A 15,035-nucleotide genomic window follows, 5' to 3' on the forward strand; every position below is an offset into this window, starting at 1 on the left:
CGGATTAATTTCATGGATACTCGTGGGCAGGACAATTATACGTGACAACTATAGGGGGCATTAACACTCTTTACTCGATAATATTCGTAAGAAGATATTTACATTTCTTGCGAATTTTACGAGTAATCAGAGTTAATGCGATACAGGTGAATTCGACTCAAATACCGTGGGCACGAGTTATCGACATCTTCTACGGGGTAAGTAGACAGCTGTTCTACCGACTTTTCCTGCACGTCGTTGAGTCTTTAAAGTGACTGTACGCCCCTGACGAGCCATAGTCCGCTGATACTTCGTGCGCGTGGATTGCCATCATTTGGGTCAATTTTTAAACGCTTGTAAGTAACAAACGAAGCATTTTTCGCAATTTCGTTATTCTTGATTTTCGTCTTATCTTGCCTCAAAGAATCACCCCTTAAATTTTTTCCCACTAGTTGTCGAACACCCTGTATATAGACGCATCACATAATTGTTGTCCCGTGGTGGAGTGAGCGCGGGTGATTGAGGCTTCTTTATTGCAACACTCCTGGAATTCTGGCCCTCTATAACCCCGAAGGCTACAATAAACGAGCGCCTACCATATGACATAATACCTAACCTCTATGTAGCAACAATATTTCGTTTACTCCTCGTTAATAAGTTGTTATTGAGATATTTGACCTTTGATTATTATAAAACAGATGAGGAGCAATTTTGTGGTGCCATAATATTTGTGTAAAAATGCCATTTACTACCTATTTTGTAAACAACAAATTTTTGCTTTTCCTTTTGCGAATATCTCATTAACTATAAACGGTGCTGTGGGAGCAATTTTTTGAGATATAAATCTTTTAGATACGTTAAAAATCGGCGCCAACTACATATTCTGCGGTCTTCGCGTAGCAGAGCAGAATATTCACACCCAATTTGGTGATAACAGCGGAAAATTTAATTTGTAGGTACTGCCGTTCGATGTCGCATCCTCAATCTGTCCCAGTTACCGATTATATATATTCGCTAACGCCTGTTTGTTTACATCGGCGCTTCGATCGATTCGGAGTTAACCCTGAAGGAGTCTGCGCCCTTAATGACTTTTTATGTTCTCCAAGAGAACACAGTGAAATTATAAAAAATTTGTCTTTACATAAATAAATCGATTTTTAACAATTTCATTGCACACTTTTATCATTTTTTTAAAGAAAGAGTAAAGTTTGGGAATATTTTTCTCAAAAACTATAAATCCGTTAATATTGAAATACAAAAAAATATTGTCGTATTTGAAATAGTGTATTTTAGAGAATATTTCAATATTTTTATTTCAAAATATTTATCAGTAACGAAGTTGTGACCCATCTCCTGAAGATCCTCTCACAAAAAAGGTGTTCTGCGGTGACCACTGCTACTTGGTACCAGATCATTAAAAAATAAAAATTCAAAAAGTTTTATTTAACACGTTAAATTATCTAGTATTTGAACAAAAGACTTCTCAAAACATTGATTCGAGACAACAGGGCGGACATTTTAAACTAAACTTGTGATTTGTGAGAAAAACGTCGCTCGTTTATGGTCAAAAAAAGATAAATATACAACATAAAAAAAGTCCTTCGTTCAAAAATTAGATAATTTAATATATTAAATAAATTATTTTTCATTTTTAATTTCTGATAATCCAACACCAAGTAGCTGTGGTCATCACAAAACCTCTTTTTTAGAGAGAGAACCTCCCTCCGGGAGAACGGCCATAAGGGGGGAGACTCCTTTGGGGCCAACTCCGAATCGATCGAAGCGACGATGTAAACAACCGGACGCCAGCGAAAACACAAAATCGATATTTCGGACGGCTTGATAATGCGACATCTAGCGGCAATACCCACAAATAAATTTTGTTCCCCGTTACCATCAAGCTGGGTTTGTGTATTTCCTACGCGAAGACAGTGTTGCCGGACAGTATCGTTTTTCTTACGCTGTTGCCTCACGTCCCGCATGCAATTCTACCCGTGAGGAGAACGATGGAATAGCTACGGCCTACGGCTCGTGGCGAGATTTCGATTCTCGCCGAACGTCCAAGGCCAGCGACCGACCCATCGGCATACAATGTAAACAGACGTAGATGAGATAAGGAATGACGCACGAATGAAAATTTAAACTTTTACAATTTGCAATATATTTTAATGAAAATGTCATGAATGAATTGAAGAAATTCTCCCGATTAAAATGCGTCCAAATTCGAGTGTAATTGGACAATTGTTACTCATACGTAATGTTGCGGATGAAAATGATATATTATTGAAAATAATCCGAATGATGTCGTATTTGGACTCATTTCCACCGACAGAATCTCCTCAGTTCATTCGTGACACTTTAATGAATGTATACTGAAAACTATAAAAGATTAAATTTGCATTCATGCGTTTCATTCCTTATCTGTTTACATTGTATTTCGATCGTCAGTCGCTGGCCTCTCGCCCGGCGCTCAACAGCCCATTTATTCCTGCTGGCCAAAGTTAGTCGAAGGAACAGTCCAGCGACAATGTTCTTTAGCTAACGATGAGCTGAGGCAGACAAAAAAGTTTAAAAAGCCGCAAATCGATGTGATTCATACTGCACTATCCAAAATTCTATGCTGCTTATTTATTCACGGTATATTACAGTCTAGTCTGTATATACGAACTAAAATATGATTTGCAATATGAAACTGCCCGCGCGAGAGCGGGTACGTCAGCTAGTTATCCATAAAATGATTTGAATGTTTATGAGAAGTTAAAGATTAGTCTAGATAATTAAGTTTTAATGATTTAATTGTAATTAGTTGTTTCACAATGTACAGGGAAATGTTTGACAAAACACGCACAAAAATAGTAACAGACACTTTTTTCAACTTTTTTATCTTAGCCTATAATGAACATTCGAAATATGCCTCTTGTAGAATTATATATCTAAGAAAAAGAAAAGTGAAGCTGCGATGTTACAGTTTCCTTATTGTCATGACTAAGTATATCATTACTATCTATGTATATATATCAATAATACTGCTTAATAACAATAGTGAAATCGAAAGCTGGTTTTATGACCATTCTAGTCGACGTTCAACGAAACAGTATTCCTGTCTCTTCGTTTTCGATCGACACCCGATGGTGACTTTCAGAGTGACCTAGGTCAGGCCACCATTATCGGGCCCAGTCATAACAAAATTCGTCGGTCAAAGCAAAGAAGCTACGAGCACCGAAGTAGTAAAAAATCTTCAGGTTTATAAGTCGAAAGTACGAGTTTTTTAGTTTTGTAACTTATTTGTAACTCTAACTTGTAAGTCTAACCACTTTTAATAGTTTGTAACTTATACCCTGGAATTTTCAGCGTGTACGTATCTTAATTAAGTGTATAAGAGGTATTTGTTAAATTTTCACTATAGGATCAGAAAAAAATTGAAAAAAGGACTTCTTAATATTTTTACTATTTTCTTCGCTATTCCAACAATTGTAATTTTTTCGAAATAACGAAAACATGTCATCTAATAAGTTAATCCTTCTAGCTTCTCAAAAAAACTCAAGTCGTTTGGTCCAATTTTTAAAACAAAATACGTACTGGAACAGGTGCAGACGCAGCGAAGATGATACGCTAAGTACGCATGCGACAGCAATCAGTTGTTAGTACAAAATCTATCTCCGCTGGGCGACGAATGAAAGATTGACAGAGCGTATGCGATTAATTGTGTTCCTTTTGTGTCTCTTTTATGAAATATTTGTGTAAGTATATAACACCTGCGTCAATTATGTCAATAAAAAATAAATAAATATCATTTCCAACAAGAGATTTGTATAGTATTCCATGTTTTTCGTATGTGGAATACCCGGAATATATATTGTGCCATTTTTACAATTTGTTTCTCGAGAATATCATGTCAAGTATCTCGTATGTAATTTCATTAATTAAAAAAATAAGCATCATTGCAAGTACGAATAAGAAGGTTCATCCTTGCACACATTAGTACGTATTGTTTAATTCTCGGATTTCTTTCCCTCGCGTCGTTCTTTTCCTACGTTCCGCGAGAATCGAAATCTCGCCACGAGCCGTAGGCCGTAGCTGTTCCATCGTTCTCCTGACGGGCAGAATTGTCGAATGGCAACAGCGTAACAAAACAATCGATACGATCCACCACGTGTTGCGAGGTTACATTTACCGACTCCCTCTGTTTTATCGATGCTCGTGGTAACGCAGGCCAAAGTGACTGACAAATACCATAAACGCCTCTATCGGAGAATCCTTGAACTATACCACTGTTTATTTCTGTGTCTGGACGCGTCGAATCGTAAATTCCAACTTCTGCGTTCCAGAAGTGATACAGTGACAAAAATTGGATTTCTACGATAGTGCGATAGTGGTGTGTAGGGTGGTCTGGTCTGCGTTTGACGAAAAAACCATTAAATCGTGAGATATTTGACAAAATGTGACTTGTGCAGCCATCTTGTGTGTTTTCATCGGCGTCTGTCACAATCGCACACTTTCTAAAATTCTAATTCTTTCAATTAAAATGTGTTTATTGGTGTTTATACGGACCAGACCACCCTGTAGGGAAGTCTACCCGTGAGTTCTATACCCGTGAAAAGTTCATTTGTGCAATTGTTCAGACAGAAGTTGGAATTTACGAAATCGATTATCTCTCTTGCACATCGCATATACATACACGGTTCCCGTTGATTGTGTGAGTGCACGGACACAGCGCACGGGCCACGGAGTCTCCCCCCATAAGTTCGTTACAACTAAATATTTTGAAATACAAAAATTATGAAATATTTTCTAAAATACACTATTTTAGAGAAGTTTTTGAAAAAAATTCTCAAAAACCACATTCTTTCGGCTTTTTAATTAGACATGACCCCTCAAATGGAATGCCTAATATTTCTTCCCGAATTTCGATAAAGTATCAAATATTGCATATAAAGTAATATATCATATGGGGTTAAAGTGAACAGTTACTAAGTGTCAGTAAATTTGTTTATCATATTGGCGAGACCGAATCATAGCATAGTTTGGACCATATTTATTTATTAATAAATTAATGAATTAATAAATTAATAAAGTAATAAAGTAATAAATTAATGAATTAATAAATTAATAAATTAATAAATTGATAAATTAATATTGTTACAAAAATTAACTAATATCTCGGAAACTGTTCACGTGTCCGCCTTGATACAGCAACTTCTGTTTAAAATATTTTTTCATATAACCAGTACTTTACGAGTAATTGAGATAGTCAGATTAAATGAACCATCCTGTATATACGTTGATATATACCTAAAAACAGTCAAATTTACGCCGTGTTTGGAAAATCTGATCAGTGCAAGAAACACATACAGTAGACTCTATCTATATTGCCACTAAGCATAGTGCCACGCGAGACACTTCCCCTTCACACGTACTTTCCACCACGTTGCGTACGCCGGCGCACCAGCACGATTCAGCTTTTGCGCAGGCGCTGAGGCCGAGGCTACGACGACAGAACTTAGCATGGAGGGAGCTCTGAACTCATTGCCATTTTACTCCCCTACAGCCCCGACAATGGCAATATAGTTTAGAGTCCATTGTATTCATTAGTTTCACGCTCTCACTCACTCGAAGTGTCAGTCTCGCTCCCAGTTATCTTAATTGCGATTGCGTCTGATGTCGTAAAAAATTTACTCCGCGCACCCTAGAAGTAGTTTTCTCATGGACTCTACTGTATACGGAACGCTTTCAACTCGGAAAATCGAATGGTACTAATTTTATCTCGACAATAAGTGCGTTAAGGAGTTAATTTATTAAGACCAATAACATTCTTTGAAGAACGTTACCTTAATGTCTGTATAATGAGAATGAAAAATCTTACCTCTTCAATGGGGTCAAGGTGTAACTTCGGCATTTTAACAAGCAAATCATATGCCTGATGTAAAACTGTAGCTGGTTGATTAGATACTTGTAACATGGCAGGTAAATGTAGAAACCAAAGACTGTAACAGGTTCCAAGTAGACATCTACCCCACCTATCTGGCATTGCTGCCTAAAAGGTAGAATATTATTTATAAATTAAATCTGAAAGTAGAATGTTGATAAAAACAGTTATACCTGTTTGCGTGCCATCCTTTGTGCCACTTTAATCTCATGTTTGGTCCTTCGTGCCATAGGACTTCCTGGTATTATACCAAAGACACTTAAATTCGCGTTTCTCATGTTGAAATGTTTCTGCGGCCTTATTAGGTCAGGATTTAATTTAAATGTGCGATACACAATCGGTGTCTGATTCGGACCAGCTTCGGGTGGGGGTATAAATACTGTTCGTTCACTGTGCTGAGATTCGTCCAATTCCAAAAGTTGTACTGGATAAAAGCGGTAATGTACAAATCAAATAGAGAAAAAAGATGTAGAAAAGTTTAGGCAAGGGCTAAAAATAGATTAGAATAAAACATAATATCATAGAAGATAAGGAAAGAATTAGACAGGAAAATTCACTGTTTTAACTCTATTTATAATTCACATAATAAACTCAGAGGAAACGCAGAAGAAGGCGCCACAGGAAAAAATAGTAATAAACAAATAGAACAATGCAGAAAAGGATTCTAAAAAGTATGAATAATCCGAAAAGAATTGTACGTTAAAAGTGCAGCATAGAGAAGAAAATAACTAGAATGGATATGAGACGAGAAGAAAATGAAAGTAAAAAAATTAATTTAAGCATGTATTCCAAAGGAGGTAGTCAAACTCATTCTTACCATTTTCATCTTCGACACGTTCAGTACATTCGTCAAAAAATGCTAAACCTGTCATGTCCATATCAGATACGAAACTTCTTTCTTCTATAAATCTAAAACACATGATCTGCAGTAGTATACTACGGAAAATTAAAAAAATAAAAAAGTAGGAAGTTTCAATCAAGGGATCTGAAGAAACACTTTATAATCACCAGAGTTGTATACAGAATGTTCTCAAAGGATCGTGTAAGACAAAGCTTTTTTATAGTTCTATCATATTGGAGTAACACAAAATAGAGGATGTCAAAGTAAATATATTATAATCAAATATGATAGTTCCTTGTGTAAAGAGCCCTCAGAAGATATGAATTTAATACCAAAACAAGAACTTCAAACTCCTTCTTATGATCGAGTACTTAGTGTACTCTATTTAAATACGGTTCACTGTACCATGAATCGTTACTATCCTATGACTATCCATTTCAGTTCCATGTACAACTCAGGGGAACAATAAATTATATATAATATAGTTTAAATAAAATAAACAATTAGTATTCGTTAATACTGTTGTGCAATTCTTTTTTTTACACCCCGTGTATCTACAAAATAAATACTGAGAAACATTGAAAAACATATTATAATGTTATAAGTAGACTGCGCATTTTTATACAAAATAACATTTTCTAAAGTAATTTTTTAAGACAGGAGCAAATGTAAAAATTTATTTTTCCTCTGAAGTATCTCATTGGGTTCAGACTAAAACAGAAAAATTATTGAATCCGATGAAAGTTTTGTTTTTTATTGTATTTCACAGAGCCCTATGAACTATAAATGCATAAAATCCGCAGTCTAGTTATAAGTTTCTAACTTCAACGAACATCTCATAAGACACTAGAATATAGCTATTAAGTAATGCTTACCTGATAAACATTTGTGTCTTCACTAACATGCTATAAAATTTCGCGTGAGCCTTGTCACGACTTCTGAGAAACGCTTGTATGTTGAACAAACTTGTTGGATCGGTTGAGCCAACCGTTGGTGCTTTCGTGATGGGTAACAAAAAAGCACGATATCCTTTTAACATAGTAGCGGTAAATCTTAAAAAAGCATCTTGTATTTCAAGTTCCAAGGCTTGCTCTTTTCGCTTCTGTTGAAATTCCTTATCGACACTGAATTCTTCGTCGTCTGTGTCTAAAAACGGAACAATTACAAGAAAATAATAGAGACAGAAATTAAACAACGCTGTTATATACACACCTTTCATGGATGAGTAACTTTTCCCTAAAGAAATCAGTTTCGAATAGAGATGTTCCAACCAATTTCGAAGCTGTCTGGCTGCCTTCTTAGGTAATAATTTGACATTTAAATATTTCTTGTCGTCACAGATCGCTATATTATTTGTGTCCAAATTAACACAATTAACATCAGATGGTGGATCATACAGATCAAAAAATCTAGAATCCACACCAATTAAAAACGGTAGTGGAGCATGCAGAACCTACAATATCAAACGCGCTTGATAGTTTACTGTCGTGTGCTTCTATAAATTCACAAAATAAATAGATGCGTTACCTCGGCTAAACCTAACGGACACAGTGGTATATATGGACACTGCCATTTGAAGGGAAATAATATCATTGCAATAGCTTCACTGACTGATGTAAGTACATCAGGGCGCAATGAATGTACAAGTATTTTCTGTTCAGTTAATATTAATAACAATATAAGTAAGCAATTATCTGGCCCTAAATTAATGAGTAATTGCCGGAAACTGGCACCAGATCTTGGTAGCGCTAAATCTTCCGGTTGAGTTAAAATTAATCTGTCTTTACTACTTAATTGTACAAGAATTCTTGGTCTCTGTGGACTCGGGAACGGTATATCGTACAAAAAATAAGCTATGTATTTTTCAATAGGAACGTTCTGAGATTTGTTATTAACCATGCTGTGTAGAAAAACTAAAAATTTCTCAAAAGTGTCGAAAAATGGCCAGTGAGATAATATGCATATAGATTTACTAATATTTAACGACTGAGTGGCGGGATCCGTCAACTGCAATTTTTCCAATTGCAGTTGAGTAAGCTTCTTAAGTATTCCAGTCTGCTTAAGCGCTTGTATTTTTGTAGGTAGATTATCCATTTCTGTATGTTCAACTGGAACACAAGAAAATGTCTATATTGATCTGTTATATTGATAAACAAAGAGTTTTCGGATAATTTCAAAAATATTCAAGAACAAGTAACAGATATAACTAATAAGAAACAGTAGAAAATAAATATTACTTCAGCATATTAATGGAAAAGGAAAATACTGCACTAGAAAATTTTATGATTTATTAAATGTAAAAAGGGGTAAAGAAGTAAAAAAAGTGCATTGTTAACTTGAGAAATACTAGTAAATTTAGTATAATCTATAAAATAATTACAATACTTCAGTTAACTGGATGATGATATCATCTTTTACGTTAACTTAATTTTGAAATATTTATCATTTATTAGAACAATGAAAAATACTTCTAAATTATGCACATATAATTTTATAAATATCTTGAACCTTAAAATATTAAGTTTTCATATTTAAAATAAAATATTCGTAAATTGTAGAATAGTACAAGATATGTATTGTATAAGTAAATGAACAATGACTGTTAGAAATGATAGCAAATACAGAACAAATCCAGAAAAAAGAAAACACATTGCATATGTACATAAACATGGATGTTCTCTTACCAGAATTCTGTATATTTTCCGCAAGTATGTCAGTTAATTGTCGATTTTCTTTCGAATTTGGTATATCCACTTCTAATTCGAGTTCCTCGTAAAATGTTATTGCTGAACCATATACTTTCTGGGCTGCATCAGCAACAGTTAAAACAAATGTCGAAAACACGGGTTTTGGTTTACAAGCCATTTTTGGCCAACATTCTATTGTTGCTCCCATTGGTAAACAAAACATCGCAACAGAATTTGGGAAAACAAAACTATTATAATCAGACGTTGGGTATTTGTACAGTACAGCAGGTTTAAATGATATTAAATTTGCACGATTCATAGACTTCTTATAACACAAGAATACATCGCTACCCAACATGCCTTTGTTCAAATTTTTATTGATAATACAAAAAGCATGTGGAGGGGTTTCTCCTTTATTTGTCAAAATGACACATATGTCTGTCACAACTAAAGAATTGCATGGCATTTTGCGACTTGCACGTCTATACGTCACAAATATCCTTGATGTTGAATTATTCACATTTGCTAAATGTCCTTTAGGAGTTTCTAATACCATTTCTGCATCCTGCATTATGCGTTCCTTGCCATCATAGATGACACCTGAAATTGGCACCACATATTAAGTACATCCCACTGATTTTGTGATATTTCAACATATGTACTACACTGTAATATTCTAACATGGTTGTAACATAGACTACATTATGGTTGATACAATAAGACAAAGCTGTTCATAAAACCTATAAAAAAAATTATTCGGTTTTATTTGATAGTACGATTAGTTCGTTATCCTAAAGGATCTCTTTCCAATTATGATATGTGGTTACAGGATAGTAACATACAGGTCTTTATTGCTAATAAAAAATAAGATATTGATGGCAGAAACAGTCTAAGTTAGCGGTATCTATACACTGCATATATATTATATCTGCAATTATTTCTATTCTTAAAATTATCAGGTGTTTGCACCATTGCATACATCGTTTTCCATATGGACATTCTTCGTTGTGCCTGAACAAATAGTTGTCCTTCAACACAAAGCATAGATTTCAAAGCTAGTGTTTCCATAGTAGAGGATCCTATAAGTATTATGTAAGTATCTGTGTATGTATTGTCAGCAGAATAACCAAAAAGCATCAATCCTGAGCCAATATACATTTTATAAGTCATTTGTTTCGCCAACAACAAGAGCAGCATGTGGACCACTTGTCCTCCTGTCCGTTCCTCCATTAAAAAGTCTGTAAATGCCATAAGCCCAAAAAGAATTTGTTTTCTATAATAGGATGAATCTGCAAAGGCCAACACCTGGAAATGAGAATAAAAGTCCAACCATGCAATAGGTTGCGTCTGCCGTTCCTACGTTCATATGAACAGCGATATCATAATAGCAACTGTTCGAATCATTCATTCAAAAATATGTTTATACAATATGTGCACAATGCTAGATAAAGAACTACGTTTTGTTTATAACAACTCCTTGAAATCTATCAAATAACGCTTCACTTCTAAGGTAAGCTATTTTCCTCGGGACGCACACTACCGTTTTCATTCCACGGCCTCAGTCCTGTAGGGGGTTAATGAATAAATTAATTATGTTAGTATTTCCATCCACAAACTCAAACATATTCATTTCTTTTATGAAAAAAAAACCTTTTCAAATACATGGCACTTACAGCCTTTTTTAAGTCTAGTCTTCATTTGTAAAGATATTCATATCATTAGGACTCACGTGATCCCATAAAATTTCCTTCATAAACACAGAAAATCCTAAACTAATGCTTGGGTAATTTTTATTCCTTTTTGATTCTTAAACAAATTGGAAAAATAGAAACATATATCAAGTGAGAAGATATATGTATACTTTTCTTTTATTACTGTCACAAATGTAACTAATTCGACTGTGTGGAATGTTCTAAGAAATACAATTGAGTTTCTGTAGATTAGTTCTGGTAATCTAAAATCTTAAAATGAATGGTACTATTTTTAATACATTCACTACCATGGGGACCAGCACTTTGTCCTACCAGTGATGCCATGGGGTTCACCGGTCAGCGACTACCTACGATGTCGAAATTAATTAGAACATATAACAAAAATGGTAACGCTTGAAATCTTCACAGTATTATTAATATTGGAACATAAACCTGGAATCCTCCACAAAATAAATGTACAAAGAATGATAACAGAGCTCAATTAAATAATTTCATATAATATTTTATTCTCATACTCTCCATATAGAGGATCTTTCATTCCAATGCTGTGGGTACAACATATGAAAATCATCCAACAGTTAACTTGTTAGTACCCAATACCACAATCTGTCCTTACTGTTCATGCTCAGTTTTATTAGCTTTTACCCTAGGATTTTCTTGTGTGCAATGGCAGATGCCTATACTCCTGAAAAAGTAGCTACAATGCTATGGTTTAGAACTAATATTTTATAAACATCTTTAAACGAATATGATACTATCCAGCGAAAACATATCAAAATCAACGGAAAACACTAATTAGGTACTTCTCTTGCTCATATCTGTTCATCAGACTTCCTTGATAGAATTATTGTCACTTTTTAATGTTTTCTATGATTGTGTCAAGTTTTTAATTTACTCAGTTTCGTGTCAGTAAAATTAAAAAGAAGGTATAGAACCATTAAAAAAATTAGAAGTGCAACTTGCACCTGCAAAAAACTATTAAAGAAATACTAGTTCAGTGGAATGATACGCAATAATATTTTATATCCCAATTTTTAGACTTTTTCTAAACTTAAAGTAATTTGAACACCTTATACATTAACACTTACAATAGCAAAGGATGAGTTAAGAAAACCCAACTTATTTATTTTCATTTTTAAAGAATCCCCATTAATATACTGTCCATTATTTTTGTAATATTTTGTCTATTACTAGGTAGATAAATATGGACAAAAATAAATTCAAACTTAATAATGTTTACGATACATTTAGAAATAGCTAAAAGATAGAATACGCTCTAAATACAAATTTTGGAATTATAATTAGATTCTATTTGTTTTCCTAGACCTAAAAAAGGGCAAATTAAATTTTACTTGTCTCTGATGCTTTCATAACATCTTTGCTTGAAAGTATTAATATGCGTCATTCTATTTAATACTCAATATATTAAATTTCATCTTACCTATATCAACTAAAGGAGGTTTGTCTCTTCCTCTTCGATAACATAAATAACACTCATTTGTTCTTAAACTTCCATGATTTAAATCAGCAGGCAATCCTGAAACCGTGTGCTCCAACAACACATATCCTTCTGGACATTGTTCACCCAATGCTGGGAATATAATGGCAAGATCAGTGATTGGAGGTTTCATATGCATATCTTTGACATGGGTTCCTTCTTGATACCAATCTTCCAATTTTTCTTGAGCTTCATTATCATTTTCAAAATCATTGTCTTGACCAGGTAAACCAGCAATGACAAAGTAGTCTGCTACCCTCCTTTCATCCATGACTACCTAGTTGTAAATGATTACAAAAGTATAAAAGATATAAAACACTTAAATTTATATTTACATAAAATAAACAAATTCACTGACTTTCAACATAAAGCTTCTTCACATGGCATTAAAATAATCCTCCTCAAGCTTCTCTAATATATTTTAAAATTATCTTCGTTACTTTCTTTTCATAATAGCTTTACTCAAATAAAAATCTTTGAACAAATTATTTCGTAAAAGCGTCCTATAATGAGAACATGCCATTATTTAACTAGTCATACTTACATAAATCTTGAAAGGAGTAGGAATACAATAAAAAAAGTGATTGAATTACCTATGACAGAAAAAACTTATTTGAATCATTAAAATTTCCTCAATGAAATCTTCCTTTCAACTTATCAAGGTTATTATTTAATAGAAGCATAAAATTGAAATTTTCACACGAATAAAAGCATATTTACATGTGTATTTACCCTACCCACAATTACTTTGCCAAAAATGTGTCTTCTGGAATTGCACAATCAAACGCATACTGATTTACATTGTTCGCAAATTTTCTTGTAAATACAGAAAGTTATCAAATAAATAGTTACTTTTTTTTAATCAACACACAAAGTACGAAAGTAAAGAATAAATTGAAAAAAAAATCAAACCCGCATTAATATCACTTGCACTAATTCACTAATGTCTTAAATATCTTAATAATGACATCAAAACTTTTTGCACAATTCGTTTTGAAAGTTAAGTATTTCTAGGTTATGTGTCATACCAACTATATTCTGTGCACTTACTCTAATCACGAATGACATTATTGAAATATCACGCAAATTTTCAATGGAAAACTGATGTTTTTTGGACGCTAAGACTCCCTTCTTTAGTAGTGCAGAGTTAAAAATTTCCGTTAAAAATGAATAATATGACGCACAATTTGCAATTGGAGATTACACAAGTAGAAATTTTTCAAACTACAAATAGATCTAATTTTTTCTATCATGAGTAAATTGAATTTACTATTTTTACTTTCACAGTATATAGACAATTGCTTTTTACATTTATATTAACTGTTGAAAAATACGACAGCCGAATTTATTCGTAAATGTCACAAACACACATATCAAGTTTAAAAAAAGTTGTAACTAAATGTAGTCAATAAATAAATGTGAACAAATATTTCAACGTTAAATTCGCATAGCAAGGTCTGTTAACTCCTATTAGAATTGTATGGTCAGTCATAAGTTACTGAATCACATCACCAATGTCGCTAATATCGCACTGCTTCGACACATAATGCATACTTCTATGTAGTGCTATGTAGTCGGCGAGTAATATAGTCATATATAATAGACTGCGCGGTCTTACGGTAGGGATGAAGCGAAACCCAGCGAGACCAAAGGACAGAAGTACCGCAGGAGTAACTCCTCTCTTGCTCGCACATCGCACATCGCAGAGAGAAGGGAGAAAGCGAATGGGGGGGCCTGAAGGATGATGAGAAGACATTTATATACTTTTGTCACAGCCGAAGACTCTTTGGCGAAGAGTCGGCTCAGCTGTGCTTTTGTATGAAGATATCGATACCTACTTGTATCGAATTATATTTTCCTAACCTTGATACCTAACACAAAAGTTGTTTATGCCTTGAGAGAAAATGAAATACAATACTATACTATATTTATTTAAACATTTCTTATAAAATATAAAACATATAAACATAAACGTATGTATAATCACAGCCGACTCTAGTACTAGCCGTGCTGAAAGTAAAAATGGCAACAACGCGGGAGTCCAGCTTTAATACCTTTTTTTTTTTCGCGGGGGAAATGCTTTATGCAAACCCCGGAGTCCTGGGGTGGGACTCCGAGGTAGTGTGGGACTCGCACTCACTAAAACCCCCGCGGCAGCCTTCTCGGGCGGAACTCGGCGGTGGCGGGATCTCGTATGAACGCACCGCCACCGCCGCGCCTGTGCTCCCCTTATCGGGGAGCCCGTTCCGTGGGGGCGATCGAACGCCCCCCAGAGGTGACCGATACCCCGGTCACCCCCCCTTCTCTACTCCGCCAGCGTCACAGGACTGCACTCCGACGCCGGCACTACCGGGCCGCTTTGGATGCAGCCGGGGACCCCACCCCGACTGCA

The 15,035-nt window shown here is 34.6% G+C and overlaps 1 protein-coding gene across 2 annotated transcripts in view; it reads right to left on the bottom strand.

Moving 5' to 3' along the window:
- LOC107189687 (DENN domain-containing protein 4C) overlaps positions 1–13,965 on the bottom strand; it is a 30,605-nt gene extending 16,640 nt beyond the window's left edge. Inside the window, exons 1-10 of one of the 2 annotated variants that reach the window (XM_015578390.1) lie at positions 13,953–13,965; positions 13,002–13,146; positions 12,587–12,920; positions 9,431–10,033; positions 8,274–8,854; positions 7,959–8,199; positions 7,622–7,892; positions 6,723–6,814; positions 6,079–6,329; positions 5,843–6,013 (exon numbers count right to left, since the gene is read on the bottom strand). In XM_015578390.1, coding sequence (XP_015433876.1) covers positions 5,843–6,013; positions 6,079–6,329; positions 6,723–6,814; positions 7,622–7,892; positions 7,959–8,199; positions 8,274–8,854; positions 9,431–10,033; positions 12,587–12,920; positions 13,002–13,010 — 2,553 coding nt within the window. In that variant the 5' untranslated portion in view covers positions 13,011–13,146; positions 13,953–13,965. Of the gene's footprint in view, positions 1–5,842; positions 6,014–6,078; positions 6,330–6,722; positions 6,815–7,621; positions 7,893–7,958; positions 8,200–8,273; positions 8,855–9,430; positions 10,034–12,586; positions 12,921–13,001; positions 13,147–13,236; positions 13,262–13,952 lie in introns of those variants that run through there. The other variant, XM_015578311.1, reaches the window with a different exon arrangement.
- Between the last annotated feature and the right edge of the window lie 1,070 nt (positions 13,966–15,035).

This window comes from Dufourea novaeangliae, unplaced genomic scaffold, assembly GCF_001272555.1.
Source record: "Dufourea novaeangliae isolate 0120121106 unplaced genomic scaffold, ASM127255v1 scaffold5, whole genome shotgun sequence".
NCBI classification, from domain to species: Eukaryota; Metazoa; Arthropoda; class Insecta; order Hymenoptera; family Halictidae; genus Dufourea; species Dufourea novaeangliae.